The sequence below is a fragment of the Phaethon aethereus genome (genome assembly GCF_964289735.1).
Source record: "Phaethon aethereus genome assembly, chromosome: 6".
Taxonomy (NCBI): Eukaryota; Metazoa; Chordata; class Aves; order Phaethontiformes; family Phaethontidae; genus Phaethon; species Phaethon aethereus.
In genome coordinates, this window is record NC_138580.1 from 42,652,887 (window position 1) to 42,669,627 (window position 16,741).

At 44.5% G+C, this 16,741-nt stretch overlaps 1 protein-coding gene across 1 annotated transcript in view; it reads right to left on the reverse strand.

Moving 5' to 3' along the window:
• Positions 1-12,286, reverse strand: part of HDAC4 (histone deacetylase 4) — a 164,755-nt gene extending 152,469 nt beyond the window's left edge. The window contains exon 1 of the mRNA XM_082001548.1: positions 11,689-12,286. Within this exon, the coding sequence (XP_081857674.1) occupies positions 11,689-11,791 (103 nt within the window). The 5' untranslated portion in view covers positions 11,792-12,286. The remainder of the gene's footprint in view (positions 1-11,688) is intronic.
• Positions 12,287-16,741: the final 4,455 nt, after the last annotated feature.

Sequence of the window (16,741 nt, forward strand, 5' to 3'; positions counted from 1 at the left end):
CCTTCCCTTCCCCAAAGGCAACGCTCGCGCGTGCCCAAGGAAACTTCACGACTTGCAGCCGCTGCGCGGCATTTCGTGGCAAGAAGGGGTAAGCCCGGACCCTGCCGTGCCGACACCGCGCACAGGCAGGATAACGCTTCTCCAGCCCCGACCCTTATCTCCACCCAAGTGATGCTGCCTTCTCCTTGCAGCGAGCGATAAACAGGGCAGCTTATTGGAAATTCAATAAAAAGTAAATGCTAGCTCCTTCTCCTTGACCCGGGGCACTAGAATAAAATTCGGATGGCACCAGCCACGTTTAGTTACGATTAATCAGCTGTGAGCTGCAAAGCTTTAGCCTCTTACCCAATTACCAAAATAAGGTACGAGCACAATATTTTGCTCAGGTCTCCCAACGGCCTCCACGTGAACAGCAGCAAGGTTCTTGTCGTTTCAATTAAGGATGGTGACTGTCAGGAGAAGTCCGGCCAAAATGTTCCAAGTTCAAAGAAGGTACAAGAACAAAGAATTCAGATAACGTGTTTTAAAAGGGAAAAAAAACCCAACACCACACTGAAATGCAGGGAACCGCTGCCACTTCTCCTTTGCCTCCACCATTTCAACTTTTCCCCATTTAAAACTCCCATGGTGCTGATTGTGCATTGAGGATATTCTACACGTCATCCAAACGCTGTTGTGGCTTTCATCCCCATACAAGGTTTGGGTTTTTTTCAGTTCTTGTCACTGGAAATACTGGAAAGTGGGACAATATTTCAGAAGCTGGATTATTTCCCGTAAATTCTTTTTTCCTCCACCCAACTCATGCACTCTCACAATACATTATTTGATCAGCAGGAGCTCGTGCCATAGCTGCATAAAACTGTGCAAGGAATTAGTCAAAAATATGAGTTTACCAGAATCTATATTGTATTAAAGCAAAACTCTGCAAAAAAAGCAAAGGAAATGCCCTTACAGTTACTGCACAGAAACCCTGATGCTATTAAGAGGAATAAGGAATAACCGATTTTCTCAGACAACCAACAATTTAAGCTTCGGACTTCTACTCAGGATACTAAGTTTTCATGGATGGAAAGCAGACTGACCTCTCCTAACATCTCCTCTACCTTGGGGTCATCAAGGGATCAGGCGATCCCCCGGACATGACTAGGACCCAATTTTTACCAAATTAATTTCAATTTTCTACTATCTGCTGCAGGTATTGTAGAGGTAGGTGGCCACTACAACACACCACTGCAAGGAGGGGCAAATACAGTTCTTAGCTGATTTTAGGGGAAAGCAGAGAAGAAAAGCCAGCCAATTTGCCAAAGGTCAGAGGGTAAGTTGGCAGCAGACACCGAGCCTCCTCATTCCAGAGCAATGAGCTGCTGGGATGAATCACTGGTATCTTCTAAGCCAGGTGAGGAACTGTCATGTTCCTTCAGAAAAAGACCTGATGCCTTTTCCGACACACACGCCACAAAGCGCCGTTCAAACAAGCCCAGCTCTGATGCGGAGATTACAGGTCAAGTCTCGAGGTTGCTGTTATGCAAGGGAGCCTCACTAAACCCACCTGCTTCCAAAGCATGGCTTGCAAGGGTTAGGCTTGCATTTGCAATCCCCTGGGCATTTATTTTCCCTGTGGATGGCAACACGTCTTTGTCTGCAGCTCTGAATTGATCTTTTCGTACAAAGCAACAACAAACCCTAGAAAACTGCAGAGAACCCTCCCACGCTCCATCTTATAAAGCTACATCTCCAAACTCACCTTTAGTGGTACAAACCATACTATCCTACCTCCTAAACATCTGTGCATCAGCTGGAAACCCCCCTCCATCCCTGTGACCACTGGCACATCTGGAGACCGGGCCTGATAGCCAGCCAGATGTGCAAGGAAAGGCTTCCGTACGTCATTTGCCCGCTCCCTGGTAAGAAGGCTGCGTTAGATGCAGACTCTCCAGTTTCTCTCAATGTTCATTTATCTTCACGACAAAATAGCTGCACCTTCACGAGTTCCCTGCTCTGTTCAGGACTGCTCCTGCAGCTGCCGACTCCGGATCCTGGTGACACACTTGCCGTGAAGCCACAACGTGGCTCCAACAGTCACATGAAAGCACCATCATGGAACAAGGTGCTTGTCTAGTTACCCTAATACAGTCAAAACGGCCAATTTAAATTAATCCTCCAGTATAAGATTTCAATTAAAGCTTTTGGCAACATTTACGACAGGATCTGGCTTACCAAGAATGACACTGATGAGGCATAATTATTTCTTCAAATGCAAAATGAACTCAAAAATATCCACCTCAAAACTTTTTGAGTCTGTCCATCCCTCTCCCATCCCCATCCTCCCCCCAAAACACACGAACAAACCAAAACCACTTATTTCATTCATGACAGATTTTTCTTTTCCCGACTGGAGGAATTCAGTCTACCCAGCAAAACTTGATGGAAATCGTTCAATCAGAACATGGATGTGCTTCCTTCACAGGAACATTATCGTATGTTGGGCTTGCTTTGACTAGTTTTGCATTATATATTCCTTTTCTAATACATTATACAGGCAAACGTTAAGAAAAGTACAGCAGAAAATAACTCAAGTCTGCTATTTTGCTAATAAAACAATTTCTGAAAATAGCTAAAGCACAAAAAAAAAAGCTCTTAAATACAAATGAAAAATAAATTTAGAGCTTAAGACAGTTTTGCAATAGTAACAAATAGAAGATAAAGGTAGTTCCCCCATCTATATTTTAATTTTTTAAATACCTTATTGTAACAGCTTAATCTATGTTAGAAGAAATTGAAAAATATTTCCATCCATTTATTTAATCTGAAAAACAATTTGCATACAGGTGGCAGATCACTGTTCTTAGCGAAAATAAAAACCTTCCCCACGTCACTTAACTAACGCACATGATACCCTGACAACTCAGGATCTTCAAGGGTTAATATTAATCTTCAAGGATTAATGAAGGATATTCATTAATATCATTACAGCACGACTGTCTATGAGCAGGACTACAAACGGGTTAAGGAAGGCAAGTTTTGACCTAAATTTCACCCATGGTTTGGACTTCTTTGGAGTCCCCTTCTCTGGAGACCTTCAAAACCCAACTGGAGACGTTCCTGTGCAACCTGTCCTAGGTGATCCTGCCCTGGCAGGGGGGCTGGACCAGAGGATCTTCAGAAGACCCTTCCAACCCCCACCATTCTGTGATTCAGTGCAACCTGGAGAGCCGCTACGATAGCCTGTGAAGAGTTCCTCTCTCCAATGGAAAAGGTCAGTCACTGAATTTTGTTAGAAACTTCTACACAAATTCATCGTACATAATTCACTAGCTAAAGCTGTAACAGCTTAAAAAATACCTCGCAAAGTATCGTTAAAACGTGCAGTACATTTATTCTCTATATTACAACTACAGTTCCAAGTCAATGACTCCAAAGCCTTTTATTAGATCATAAAAACTTAAGACCAGCTTATAATGAAATCTCTAATCAAGTATGAATGAATCATCCGATATGACACAATTTCTTGAATGAAAAACAGATGGAAAAGTAGTAACGATTGAGTGGTTTAAATCACAAGATATTAGTTAAGCCAAAGGAGCAGGTATTTAATCATAAGCACTTGTTTCAAGTTAGAGGAGACACCGGCTCAAATCAACCCATTCAAGGGGCAAATGCCAAGCCAGCACCAAACAAACATAAGTGAGATGGCTTTAGTGTGCATGGACTTACTACTGCATCCGAGGCACAGAAAATGCTGATTCTGCATTTGCTTGGTGGCGAGAGGAATTTGGTGAAGACAGAGGAGGACATTCCCGCACGGCCCTCTTTCAGAAGCCTGGAGAGTCCATGATTTAGGAAAGCAGGGGCACGCAGAAGGAAACCATGAGGGTAAAGCTGAAGTGCTCACATTGAAATCCAGCTCTCAAAAGACCCTATTTGCTGAAGCCAACATCCCACTGTTCAAGGCCAAGAAGTCACAACAAAGTGAAACCATTACATATTGGCAGCATTCTCGCATTAACTCAGCGCGTCAGTGTTGCTAGGGCTTTTCGTCTTGAAGTAGCTTGGTTACAATTTTTATTTGCATATTGAGTGAATTCTGTCTCCGCCCTAATCATTTTTGGGTTTGGAGCGGGTTTTTTGGGGGAATAGAGACGGGAGCGGAGTGGGGAAACGGCGAAATGGAAGAGGAAAGGTATGTTTAATCAACCAACAGCAATTCTCCAGGTCACCATCTGGAGACTGCTACAATATTTTAGGCATCATTGCACAAGCCATTCACCTGATATTCCCTCTACTGCACAAAGACAAAGCAGAGCCAAATATAGCCCTGAAAATCAATATACACCGGGGAAGAGCCTCTAGGATCTTGATAAACGCATCTTGTGTCAGACGAGGAATTCCTAAAATCCTAGGAACGCAGGTGGCTGCTGAGCACGGACCTGTGGCATCTATTTCCCCTTTAGCGATAAACTACCCTGGTTCATTTTGGCATAAAGCACTCTGGGGAGCTCTGCAGCACAGAGCACACCAATAAAAAGAGAATGTGGACCAAAGCAAACATGCTGCTAATGAAACAGCCCTCAGCAACTGCTCCACCCTCGTCCTCCAGCTCACATCCGTCTACCAGGCGTCAGGAGAAGCTGGTGCAAAAGAGGAGTCGAGCACAGGGGGTGTCGGACCACTCCAGCTATAGGACAAGTGTTATCTTGAAAGGGTGAGGAAATTAAAAATAAAATAAAATAAAAACAAAACAACAAAGATTTCATCTTGATTACCTCTTCAGGGTTGCAGATGCAGGCAAAACACCCGGAGTGGAAACACACACGGCAAACAAGACATGGCACAGTCACCGAAAGATCGCATCTGAGACACATAGAATTTTTTCACCCAGAAATGCCTCAATCCATGATCAACTTTCTATGAAAAATTTATCGCTTTTCATTCATTGCACGGTACTGTTATTTTTAGACGAGCCAGAGGCAATGGGAACAGATTACTGATTACAATTCAAGGGAGCCTCTTAAATGTCTGCTCGTATTGTGCCATCTCTTCCTTCCCCAAGAAGTTGGAAAGTTTAATGTAAATACCATCGTGCATTCAAAGGCTCTTCCCTCCACCACCTCCTTTTAATGTAAAAGCAAAAGTACAAACCGACCTTTCCTTTGGTAGGGAATTGGTGAGAATTATTATTTCTGAAAAATAACACTTTGCAAACAGTCAGGACTAAGCAAATCCAGTGAAATCTATAGTTGATCAATGTGAATTAAGAAAGTAAACAAGGTGAAGGGAAGAATAAAGAAAAATAGCAAGTTGGGTCTTGCAGTAAAGCAAACTTTCCTGCCAGTTACTTTTCATCTAAGAAATCAGCTCTGTATTCAACTGCTTAAATCTTAAGTGCTGCTTTCAGCTTTTAAGAGAGGAACAAGTCGTTAATAATTCATTCCACCCTCTCCGTTTAATAACCATTTCCCTGTGGCTAAGAAAGGAGATGACAGCTAAATATTTTTTCTGAGACAAAACACAACAAAATAGAGTTTAAGAGCTGCGGGGTCCTGCTCTTGCCATCCCACAAGAACCATGTTCTGGGTAGACGTGAAAGCGGTCCCTGCTCCAGCAAACCCAACTCGGCAAGAGAAGTGGTTTAATTCCTCGCAGCACGCAGATGCTGAGGTTGAGGCAAGAGATGGTGCCTCACCAAGCTGGCCAAAAAGCTCGTCCCTCTTGCATACATCCCCACACACGCACACAACCCTGCAACGGACACGTGCTGATGAGGAGTTGGAGAATCATTAAATTACCCTATGACTACGACCAACAAAACATGAGTTCGGGTGCGATATTAGCCCAGTGAAGAGGTCCTGAAGCTTGAACTTCCCTGCTATTCCGCAGGGAGCTGCCCAGAGTCTGTGGATGTGGCAATTCCCTTCCCTGTCTTGCATAAATAACCCCACGCTCGCTGACCACCTTCTGGGCGTGCTGCAAAGGCCTTTTCTTAAATACAGCAAATCATTTGTGGAAATCTGGGAGCTGGCTGAAGGCTTTCCTTGCTGAGCAACGGGTTACGAAGGTGAGCTTTAGTAGCACCTCTAGCTGGTAAAACACTTCTTTTATTGTCTTATACACAAGATTAACTTCATTTTGACTGTCAAGGCTCTAAGCTACACTAACCTGCAGTTTCTCCACTATCTTATGCCAGAGGATCTAAATGGTGGCAAAATTAATACACTAAGCCTGACAAAAATAGCTGCAGCTTTTAAATAAGCTAACAATAGGCCAATAAGCAAACAACGACTTAATCTGCTCAGTGTGTAGTTGTGACATTAAAATGATTTCTCAAGAATTCGCTTTTAATGATAATGTGGGTTTTTGGGTGGGGTCCATCCCCCCCTGCCGACTCCATGGAGAATAGATCAGGGTATTTTTAACATTAAAGGACTAGTCTTCCTGCATGTGAGCTACGCTTCTGGGGCACGATAAAACCATATGCCATCCCCACACTAACACATCCCAGCGTGAACAAGGACGAACGGGCTCCCGTCTGCGGAGGCGCGAGCCTGTCGGGAGCCCCGAGTCCTACCTGAGCGGGCAGCAACCTGAACCTGCTTCAAAGCCTCACTGCACCACGCTGATTTGGTACCTTTCTGAAGGCGCTTTTGAAGCTGAGAGGCTACAGAAAGCAAGCAAGCATCTGAAAATCCAGTGCAGTGAGAGGGCATCCCCCCTCCTTTGAAGGGATAAATTAACAAAGGCGAGATGTTCGGCTCTGTTAGACCAACTGGACTACCACTCCTTCCTCTTCGAGATGGGGATTAATCTCTGATTTCAAAAGCCTGTAAAATCATGTAACAATATTAGTCCAGAGGCTCTTGCAAACCATTTATTCATACATACATCAGCATTTCAGCATTTTTTTTTTTTTTTTCCAAATGAGTGTGGAAGTAAGACTGGATAATTAGATCCAGAAAGAGAAAAAGCAGGGAGCTGGAATCTCATGCATAATGCTCTGGCTGGCCCTGCCATGCTGCCCTTGCTCTTGCCAGTGTCAGGTCCAGAAGAGCCCCAGTACAGCGCTGGGAGAGCCGTCCCGAGGGCTGAGCAGCAGCATCGTGGCAAAGGCAGCGGCAGGAGCTCTGTGCGGCCAGCGGCAGCGGCGTGGATGGAGGGCGGGGGGCTGCCAGGTGTGGAAGAGCCGTTTCGGGCAGCCCCATGTAGAAGATGCAGTCTGCTCATCATCACCGTTAGGACATCCCCAGCCAAGCCCCTGTTGCTCTCATAGAAACCACTCAGCAGCAGCCACCCTCATGCTTTTTAAATTCCTAACGTTTCGCAGGAGATTACTATCAACCCTCAAAAACTCACCAGGAACCCACCACTGATCACTTCTCTAATGCACACGATGGCCTCACAGGCCACCCGTGGTTTGCAGGTGACAGCTGGAGAACCACCTCAGGCAAGCATGCGGCAGCTTTCCATCCGATCCGCAACAGCAGCCAGAGAGAGGTCCTCACCTTAGGGGCAAGATGCCCAGCGTCTTTTCCACAGCCTCTCCATTCATCTATATTCTGACATGTCCCAACACAAACTGTTTTTTCAGCTGCACCCAACCACAGCAGTAAGTTGCATGATTTCACCATTACTTTTATCACAGCTTGGGAACACACCCCTGGAAATGGGGTGCTACGGGACCCCATGGAAGTGCTACGGGAAGGGGAATTTCTTTCCCAATTCAGCAATTGTACCGTACACAGGTACGCCCAGAACTTCACGTTAGGCCATGACCAGCATATTGGGGAAACACAGTGGGTGGGCTGAGACTGTTCATCCCAATGTGCAGTTTTATTACTTAAAGTAAAGCTTGTAAGTTTAAAAAGGACTAGTTTCCATCTTATTTAATTCTAGCATTTGACTTACACGCCACAGATATCAAGCTGTTTTCACGTTTCTAATACCAAAGAAATTCTTTAAGATTGTTTTGTAACAAAGTGAGTGATTATAAAGTTTATACTAGCAAGAAAAAATTGAAAGGACTTAGGGGAGGTAGTTATCTAAAGTACCATAAACACAGCCTTATAAAGAAAGAAAGCTCATTCTACAAAGTATGCTTAATGAAGATCTATTTGATAAATCTCAAGGACTGTATCAACAGTACACAGGTGATGTTTTTAAGAGGATTATCTACAACATACCTAGATATTTACGCAATCGAGTCCTTTAAGACTGGACCCCCAGCTCTGCACCACGACAAAGGCATAGCATCGCTCAGCTTAAAAGCACAGGAGGAAAAAGTAAGAGGACAAGAGAGCTCTGTCCCTCCCTCCTTACATATGAATCAGTCCCCACGTGCAGACTGCAGCTAAGTTCACTGCTAAAAAGAAGAAAAATACTATAAAACACAAAAAATACTGAAAACCAGTATGTGAACTTGCAGGACAATCCCTTTGCCTTTCTGCAACCATCCGCTGCCACCCATCAAAACCAGGCAGCGGCCACCACTGTGCTCACCTGTCCGAGAAGCTTTCCCTCCTGCTAACCGTGGCCCCTTGAGATTTTTCTGTATAACATTAACTAAAAATCTGTGTAGTCCTTGCTCTGAAGAGCTCTCAATGCAGCAAGTAAAAGTTAAGGAAAAGCAACGTTGCATAATCATCTCAACAATTTATCCCCCTTCCTCCCCCAGGCCAAAGATGCAGCAATATTCTGAAGCCAGCAAAAGAGAACGCACCATTATCAAACAGATTATTATATTCCTGGGCAAGATGTGGGTTGTGGGGGTTTTGTCTTGTTTTACCTTTACAAGCAACTAAAATTCAGAAGCACCAATTATGGGTGAGACACTTTTGAAAAGAGAAAATGTTTCCCTTCCTCAAATTAATCCTTAATTTATGCAAAAAGCAGAGTGAAAAATCCTTTTCCTAAAAACACACCTTGCCGATGGCTGAACTCCATTCTACTCAACCCAATTCACTTCTAAAACGGTTTCCTAAAAATGCTCTAAACATTTTGATTTTGTACTTGAGATGCTTCCACAGAACAGACCCTGTTTAGGACCCAGGCATTGTAAATCCCTTTCTCAGCCCTGTACATCAGAGAAGAACAACTAACAAGGATCAAACTTCTCCTTCACTCAGTTGGTGGTGAAGAGAAAACATTTTGGTTTCCTACAAGTACACCTCAATGATTTTATCTCAACTAGAAATGTAGTTCTGGACAAAAAGGCTCATCGTCCACTCAAGTTTATTCATCATGAGGGCTACAAATCCGCCGCTTTACCATAACCAGGACAGGATAAGGTTTTAAACAGAATAACCCAGGACACGATTAAGCAATTATCTTTTTCCTTAAGCTCTTTTTCAACACCATTTCAGCTATGCCTGAGACTTGGAACAACACCCCACAAACCCATAACTTGTTTTTCCAGAGCAATACTTGGTATCACTTCTCCTTTCTCTTCTCAGAAGGATCTGCAGCAAACTCTGAAAGGTAATAATGATAAAAACCAGACACGACAATGGTTTGCCCAAGTGGGTAACTCCCTCAACCTGACAGCAACTTCTAACAGTCATTTTAAAAACCCATCAGGATACATAGGTACAGGCAGGCACCACACTTGAGAGCCAGCTGATGAGCCACTTCCAAGGTCAATGATATTTGCTTGCATTTACAAACATGCCGAAACATCTTTCTGCTTTTTGCCAAACACCGTGCTTCCAGGTTCTGATTACTGTTCTGCAAGTCAAAATAGAAGCTGGACATTGCCAACCCACGTATGCACTGCAAGGCTAAACAGATTCCTCCAAAATTTAGCAAAAACTGAATAAACGTTGGGTCTCGAGTGAAAAGTACCTGGGTGACCACTGTCCAGAGCCAATGCTGCTTCTTCCATAAGGTCACGTTTTCATTCCCAGTCACTCCTGCCCTTCGCCCACTACATGCACAACCAGCACAAGACATGAATTCCCACGGCTCAAACGCTGGCAGAAGTCGTTTGACAAAGCAATGTCGCTGCCTATCTCACATCCCACCCACTTAGCATGAGCACAGTTCCCCAGTGATAGCTAGCTGCTTACTTTCTCCAGTAGGCTGAGCCATTAAAAATACTCGAAATGGAGTCCAAGAGGTAAGAATTCCATAAATACTGTGTCAGTCCATAACACCTTAAAAAAGCCTCCTTTCATCTGGGGAAAAATAATCAGCGGACATCAAACTCTACCACCAGGTTACCCAGCTTATAAACCAGCATCAGCCTTTGTCCTGAAATAATCTCAAAAGGAAACATTAAACGTCACAAGCAACAACCACACCAATTTAAAAAAAAAAAAGAAAAGAAAAGAAAAGTAAAAGACTAAAACCCATCACTTTCACAACACTGGCCATTGATCTACTGACAGAAAAGAGGACTGTGACTCCTCTTGTGCAGAGCAACAAAATTCAATCCAGTACATGGATAAGAAACGGGGAGTAAAACCTTTACGTTGACCTGTGTTACCACGGTAGTCTTAAAATGCGAATCTCTCTCAGGGTTAGGAAAATATAACCTCCCTTACCTGACAGACAAGTTTTAGCGCACATGAGATTTCTCAGAATCCAAAGCCAAATGCTCGTACTTGGTAAAAGAGGATCTCTTCCTTTTTGTCCCAACACAATAGCACTATCTCCTTAAAAGTTTCCTTCCCCAGACATGCATTTAAGTCCACAAAAATCTAGGTTAGGTCACAGCCCATTTCCCCCCCCCTAATCTGATGAAGTTGTTTTGAATAAGCTTCGTTTACATTTTTCTAACTTGCATTACCAGAAGCGCTTAGATCTTCTGCGAGATCTCTTCCTTAACATAAAAGGACCTGAAGGCATTTTGGAAGGCAGCAGAGAAGGGAAAGTTGGGTTTTTTGAAAACTCGAGCTCCTACCTGGAAAGTAGATAATGCTTCATATAACCCAATCATCCCTAGTGTAAATATCTCTATCTGTTCGCACTTGGAAACAAAACACTTTTGGAAGAGAAGGCAGAAGGGGGAAACCCAAAATGCAGCAGCAGATTGCTTTCCATAGCATTTTGTGACCAAAGTTGTGGTGTCCATCACTTGAAGAGCTGCCGTTGTGAGCCCCGAGATCTCTCTCGGCTCCATGCGGAGCAGCTGGTCTCCAGGATGAACACTGTGGCTGCTGTGCTTGCTTCATACCAGAAGGACAAGACTCAAGCGACACCGCAGGAGGATCATTAGAAGAGGGGGAAAAAAAGCAAATAGCCCAGAGCCCAGCGTCAGGCGCTTGGATCAGCCCGTCTCAGGCTCCTCATTTCAACACAAGGAGATTTCTCCTTAATGGGAGCAGCAACTCAGAAACCTGCTTTGCTTCGCAGTGCTCCTTTTAGGCTGTGAAAAGACTCGTAAGGTGCTGTTTTGTTCTGCTGTCCTCTCCTTACTAAGGAAAAACAAGCAGTTCCCACCAGGTTAGGCTCTCCTCAGCCCCCTGCCAAGGGTGAGGGCTGAGCTGTTTAAGACTCCCAAGGCTTCTGCGCTCCATCCTCCCTCCGCTCCCAAGTCCCACTCGCCCAGCCTGGGAAAGTAGATGTGTGCAAGTTCTAACACACTTTGTTCCAGCATTTTACATTTGCATTTTGCTCTCCCACTTGCAAGATAGAGCTGCAGAATATTTTACTGCATTCCCAGAATAGGAACAACATTTAATAAAAGTTTCTTCTTACCAGAGCTAGGCATGTGGTTCACTCTAGGTGGATTCAACAGCTCTACTGGCTGGTCTCTGCCAGAAAGCCCATCTGGAAAGAGGGAAAAAAAAAAAATAATCATCACATCAACTCTTTGGTTAGATGAGCTATTTTAGACATTCCAAGAAGAAATTAAAAAAAAAAAATTTACTAACCAATTATCAATGTAGAACAGAAACACACAAGTAGCACAAATCAATAGAAACAAGAACATTAACAGGACAGCTGTATAACAATGGTTTACACTAAAGCATAAAAGAAAAGATACCAAATTGCCCGAATTGCACGTAGGTTTTCCCGGTCTTTAAATCCACAACTGGTACTGATCCCAATCCAAGGAAGTAGGCACCTCAGCTTACAAATCTTACCATGCAATAACCACGCTGCAATGCATTCCTTGCTCGGAGAACTGAGTGAGCTAAGACAGAAACGCAGCCCTGTGAAGCGAAGTTGAAGAATGGCTCTAATATGCCAAGGAGATGTTAAGGAAAAAACTGACAAATCACTGCAGGAGATTAAAATGCATAGACATGCATAACAAGCCCCATTTTGCATAAGTTTGGATTTCAGAAAGGCATTAAAAACATACTTTGTAAATGATATGCAGAAATCCATCTTGCTGAAGCAGTTCTCTATTTAAAATATTTCGAAGATTGTATCTTGCATTCAGAGTTAAAACAGAAGAACACAATACTGACTGCTGTAGACTGCCAGACCAGATTTTCTAGTCACCCCATTCCCCTCCCAGCTGCCCCCCCCCCAAAAAAAACTTGAAGCAAGAAATGCTAAATTATGTTTTCAGTACTTAGATTATGAATACTTGAATACAGAAAACTTATCTCAAACCCATTTGTTCCACTGTAAATACCTCCACCTTTGCCAAGTTCTGTCTCACTTGTTCTCCTCTAATGCCTTTCTGCACCCCGTGCTGCAGCACAGATACGATCAAGCCAAACCCTGTCTGGAGACATCAAAGAAGCCACCCCATCTCCCTCAGTCAAAGCAAAGGACAGTACTGTTAAGATGTCAGTGGAATGTTAAAAAATGTACCCCACCCCCCCCAAAAAAAAAAAGAAAATAGTTTTCTTCTCCCTATTTTCTCCATTCCACGTTTCTGGAGAGAAAGCATAGATGGGTCTTCTCCATCACTTGCACAGGTTTGCCTCCAGTGACCATTCCCAAGGATCAGTGCAGCCTCAGGCAATATGTCATTAAACTAGAACCATGCAGAGTTCTCCTTCTCAAACAAGTAATATAGATGATTCACATTATAATTTTTTTGGCTTTTGTTCGTTACTTTTAGAGCCAAGAGAGTTTGCTGTACTGGAGTGGCCAACCTACAGTGCCGGTGGGATGACGCTTGGCCAGGTGAACTTCACCTGCGTGAGCAGCAGCGAATGGCAATAAATGAGGAGGAAACGGGATTGAAGCGTAGAGCGAAACATCATTATTTTAAATAACATTCAGCCACCAGCCTCTCCAGACTCACAGCCCAGTGGTCACTGCAGATCAAGGAGCGTGAATAGATAAAAAATACGATCCTCCTTGGTTACTAAAATGTCGTGTTTTACAGCCTTGTTTTTCTGTGAGAGGCATTTGCCGTCTCAGCAGTCATTAGTAATTTTTTAATTCACTGGAGAACTGCACCCTGCTTGCCGCTGAAGCCTTCGCTAAGTTTCTGCGCTGAACATGCCAGCATCACCCAGGGACCACGAGCAGCTCCCAAAATTCATCTCTCCAGCCTGCCAGCAGCTTAAGAAATAAAAAAAATAAAATGAAAAAAAAATATATATGTGGCTCTGCTGGGCTCTCCTAGCAACGAAGCAGCAGCCGCCCCAGCAGCCAGCCGGCACGGCACACGTACCCACGCCGGCACACGCCGCGGCTCGGCCGGAGATGACATCCGGGAAAAGGGAGCGCGCAGAACAGCCCCGGGAGCCCCCGCATTTTCCTGGAGCGCGGAGTATTTTCAGCTTCTCTGCTAAGCTATTTCATACGAAGATGTGCCTTCAGAGGGGAAGGACCCATCTACGAAACAGAGCCTTGCGCCAGCAGCCCAGGTGCTCCGCAAGACAAATCCAGGTCAATTTTGACAAAAACACCCATTTGCAGCGAGGCCGTGGGAGCGAAGGTGCCCCTTCTCGTGCTAGACCCAGCAGTTTTGAGCAAGTGATGTCCTAAACCCGCATCTCCAGCGGCACAAAGCTGCTGGCAGAGAACAGCTGAGAAGAGCCCACCAACTCCCAGCACGAGCCCGCAGCGCCGGCTACTGCGGCACGCTCACCTGCATGACGCAGGCAGCCTGCTTCGACGCCGACCAAACCCAGACAGGCCTTTTCTTTTGTTGCCCGTGGACTTGCTCTCCCACTGCTGTGAATGTGCAGTCGCACCAGCGCGTCAGAGGTCACTCACAAAAGTGTTGGTTAGCGAGGATTTTTAAGACTTTTTTTTTTTTTTAATTTTAAGAAATAAAGTATCTACATTTTTCAACTAATTAAAAAAAAAACCCACAACCACAAACCAACATTCCTCAATCTTTGTTTCAAAATTAATGTAGACTACTCACAGAAGAACGTTTCAGAAGGTCTTTTAAAGCACCGATGCCTTAAACACTGGAAGTGAAACCAAACTATGTAAGACCAAGGTTCTGTATTTGCTGTATTGAGTGATTTAAAAAAAAAAAAAATTCTATTTGTTTTAAAAAAAAGAAAAAGGAGACAGTTTGGAGACAGGAGGTATTTGTATAAGGCACCTCTTCTCCCAGGCTACTAGTATAGATTTAAAAAAAAGTTAGTAAGATGTAAACACCCAAGCTGGCACATCGCTTGCCTTCCCCTTGGGGAACAAGCTATCTCCCAGCCACCACACCAAGCGCATGCACCCAGCAAGTAATATGCTACTTGTAGAAGTTGGTTACTTTAAAAAAACAAACAAACAAACAAAAAACCCAAAAAACCCACAAAACTCTTTGGGTAGGTACGTCCAAGACCATAATCATTTCACCCTACTTGCTCCCAGTAACCTACCACCTTCTTGCTCAGCGCTCTGAACCCGGGTCTCTGGGGCGAGTTGCAGGTGGGTACCAGAAGGTCCATCACCTGCCGGCGGCAGGAGGGGAGGCTGCACATCCAGGCAGGCCCCTTCCGCCCCAGCGGACGACCCAGGACGTGCCCTGGGCACCCTCTGCAAAACCACCTACACCTCTCGACGGGGAGGGGTGAACACGCCTGCGGGCGGCTGTGCAGAGGTTGCGGCACCCAACCATCATCCCGGCCGTGGCACCAGGGCGTCCCCGTGCTGTGGTTGCAGGCTGTAGCCCCACAGCGGGAACAAGCGTCCCGGGCACCTCCACAGTTAATAAAACGCTGAGGAGCAAAGCAACGTTGAAGAAATTTCCATTTACTCGCTTTCTAGCATCTAGAGGAGTTTTGGGTTTGGTTTGTTTGTTGGCTTTTTCCTTTTTTTTTTTTTTTAAATTGAAGTAGCTGCAAACAAGCACGTGCTCTGCTCAATTGCTCCCATACACACACCTTCTCTGTTAGTAGAAAAAAAACTTGAGCAGCAGTGAAAAAGCCAGGACCTCGGAGGGATTTCAGGCTCATTTTATACAGCTACCATGCCTCACTGCAGAAGCGAAGCCTACGCTCTGGAACCAGATGCTCCAAGCTGGAGCTCAAGTGTTGCCCTTTTCCCAGCAGCATCCCAACAGCTGTACGCCAAAGATGAAAACGCTTACTCCAGCCACCTCCATAAAGGCAGGCAGAGTCTATCAGGTTTTATCTGGTCTATCTGGGGAGGGGTCTGGAGCACAAGTCTTATGGGGAGTGGCTGAGGGAACTGGGATTGTTTAGGCTGGAGAAGAGGAGGCTGAGGGGAGACCTTATGGCTCTCTGCAACTACCTGACAGGGGGTTGTGGTGAGGTGGGTGTTGGTCTCTTCTCCCAGGTAACCAGCGACAGGATGAGAGGAAATGGCCTCGAGTTGCACCACGGGAGGTTTAGATTGGATATTAGGAAAAATTACTGAAAGAGCAGTCGAGCATTGGAACAGGCTGCCCAGGGTGGTGGTGGAATCACCATCACTGGAAGTGTTCAAAAAACGTGTGGATGTGGCACTTCACGACATGGTTTAGTGGGCACGGTGGTGTTGGGTTGACGGTTGGACTTGATGATCTGATCTTTTCCAACCTTAATGATTCTATGGTTCAGACACCACTTGCTGTCAACATACTGCAGGAGATTCCCCAAAATCACCGCAGTTCTACATAGGGTCAGCTACTTCGAATGCAAATATTCTTTTGCTCTGGACTGTGGTGGTTGGAAAGCCAAACCTCAAAGCTGTCATGTTCCGTACCATCAGTGAGCTTCACTCAACAAAAAACTGAGCGTCTTGGACTCAAAACTTTGCTGCATATGCAGAGTTAGCTTGGCTTTTGAGCCCAAAGACAATGAAAAAAAAAAAACCCCAACAGAACACAAACTTGACCTCTCGAAGCAGTTAAACATTCTTGCTGTCTCCTCAGCTTCGTACAACGAGCTAAAGATGCTACAAGAAGCAAAGAAATAATTTAATTTCAAGAGCTTAGGTGATCAGTTTACTAGGAAATTTAAAATACCACTGCATTTAATGAAGCATTGTATCCACTGCCAAAACAATACTGAATTAAAAAAAACAAACCAAAGCAACCAAAAACCTCAAGCCTTCTGGAAGGAGCAGAAAGAATCCCTTACACCAGTCTGAAGGAAGGCTTTAAAATCCTAACTGCACTACATCAAATTTTGATCAAGTACTAAAATCCATACACCCAATATACCAGGATTCCTCCTTGCTCAGCAATACTGCTGCCCACAAAAGCGCTTGCTTTGATTGATTCCCTCTCTCAAATAGATGAGCTAAACAGATGCCAAACTTTTAAAGAACTATCTGTTAAAAAAATCCTGAGAACTGACCACTAAAAGATGGAGGGGTTTGGAGTTCTAGGCTGTGATTATGTGCTCTATATAACTTTAACACAGAAAAAAAAAAAAAAAAT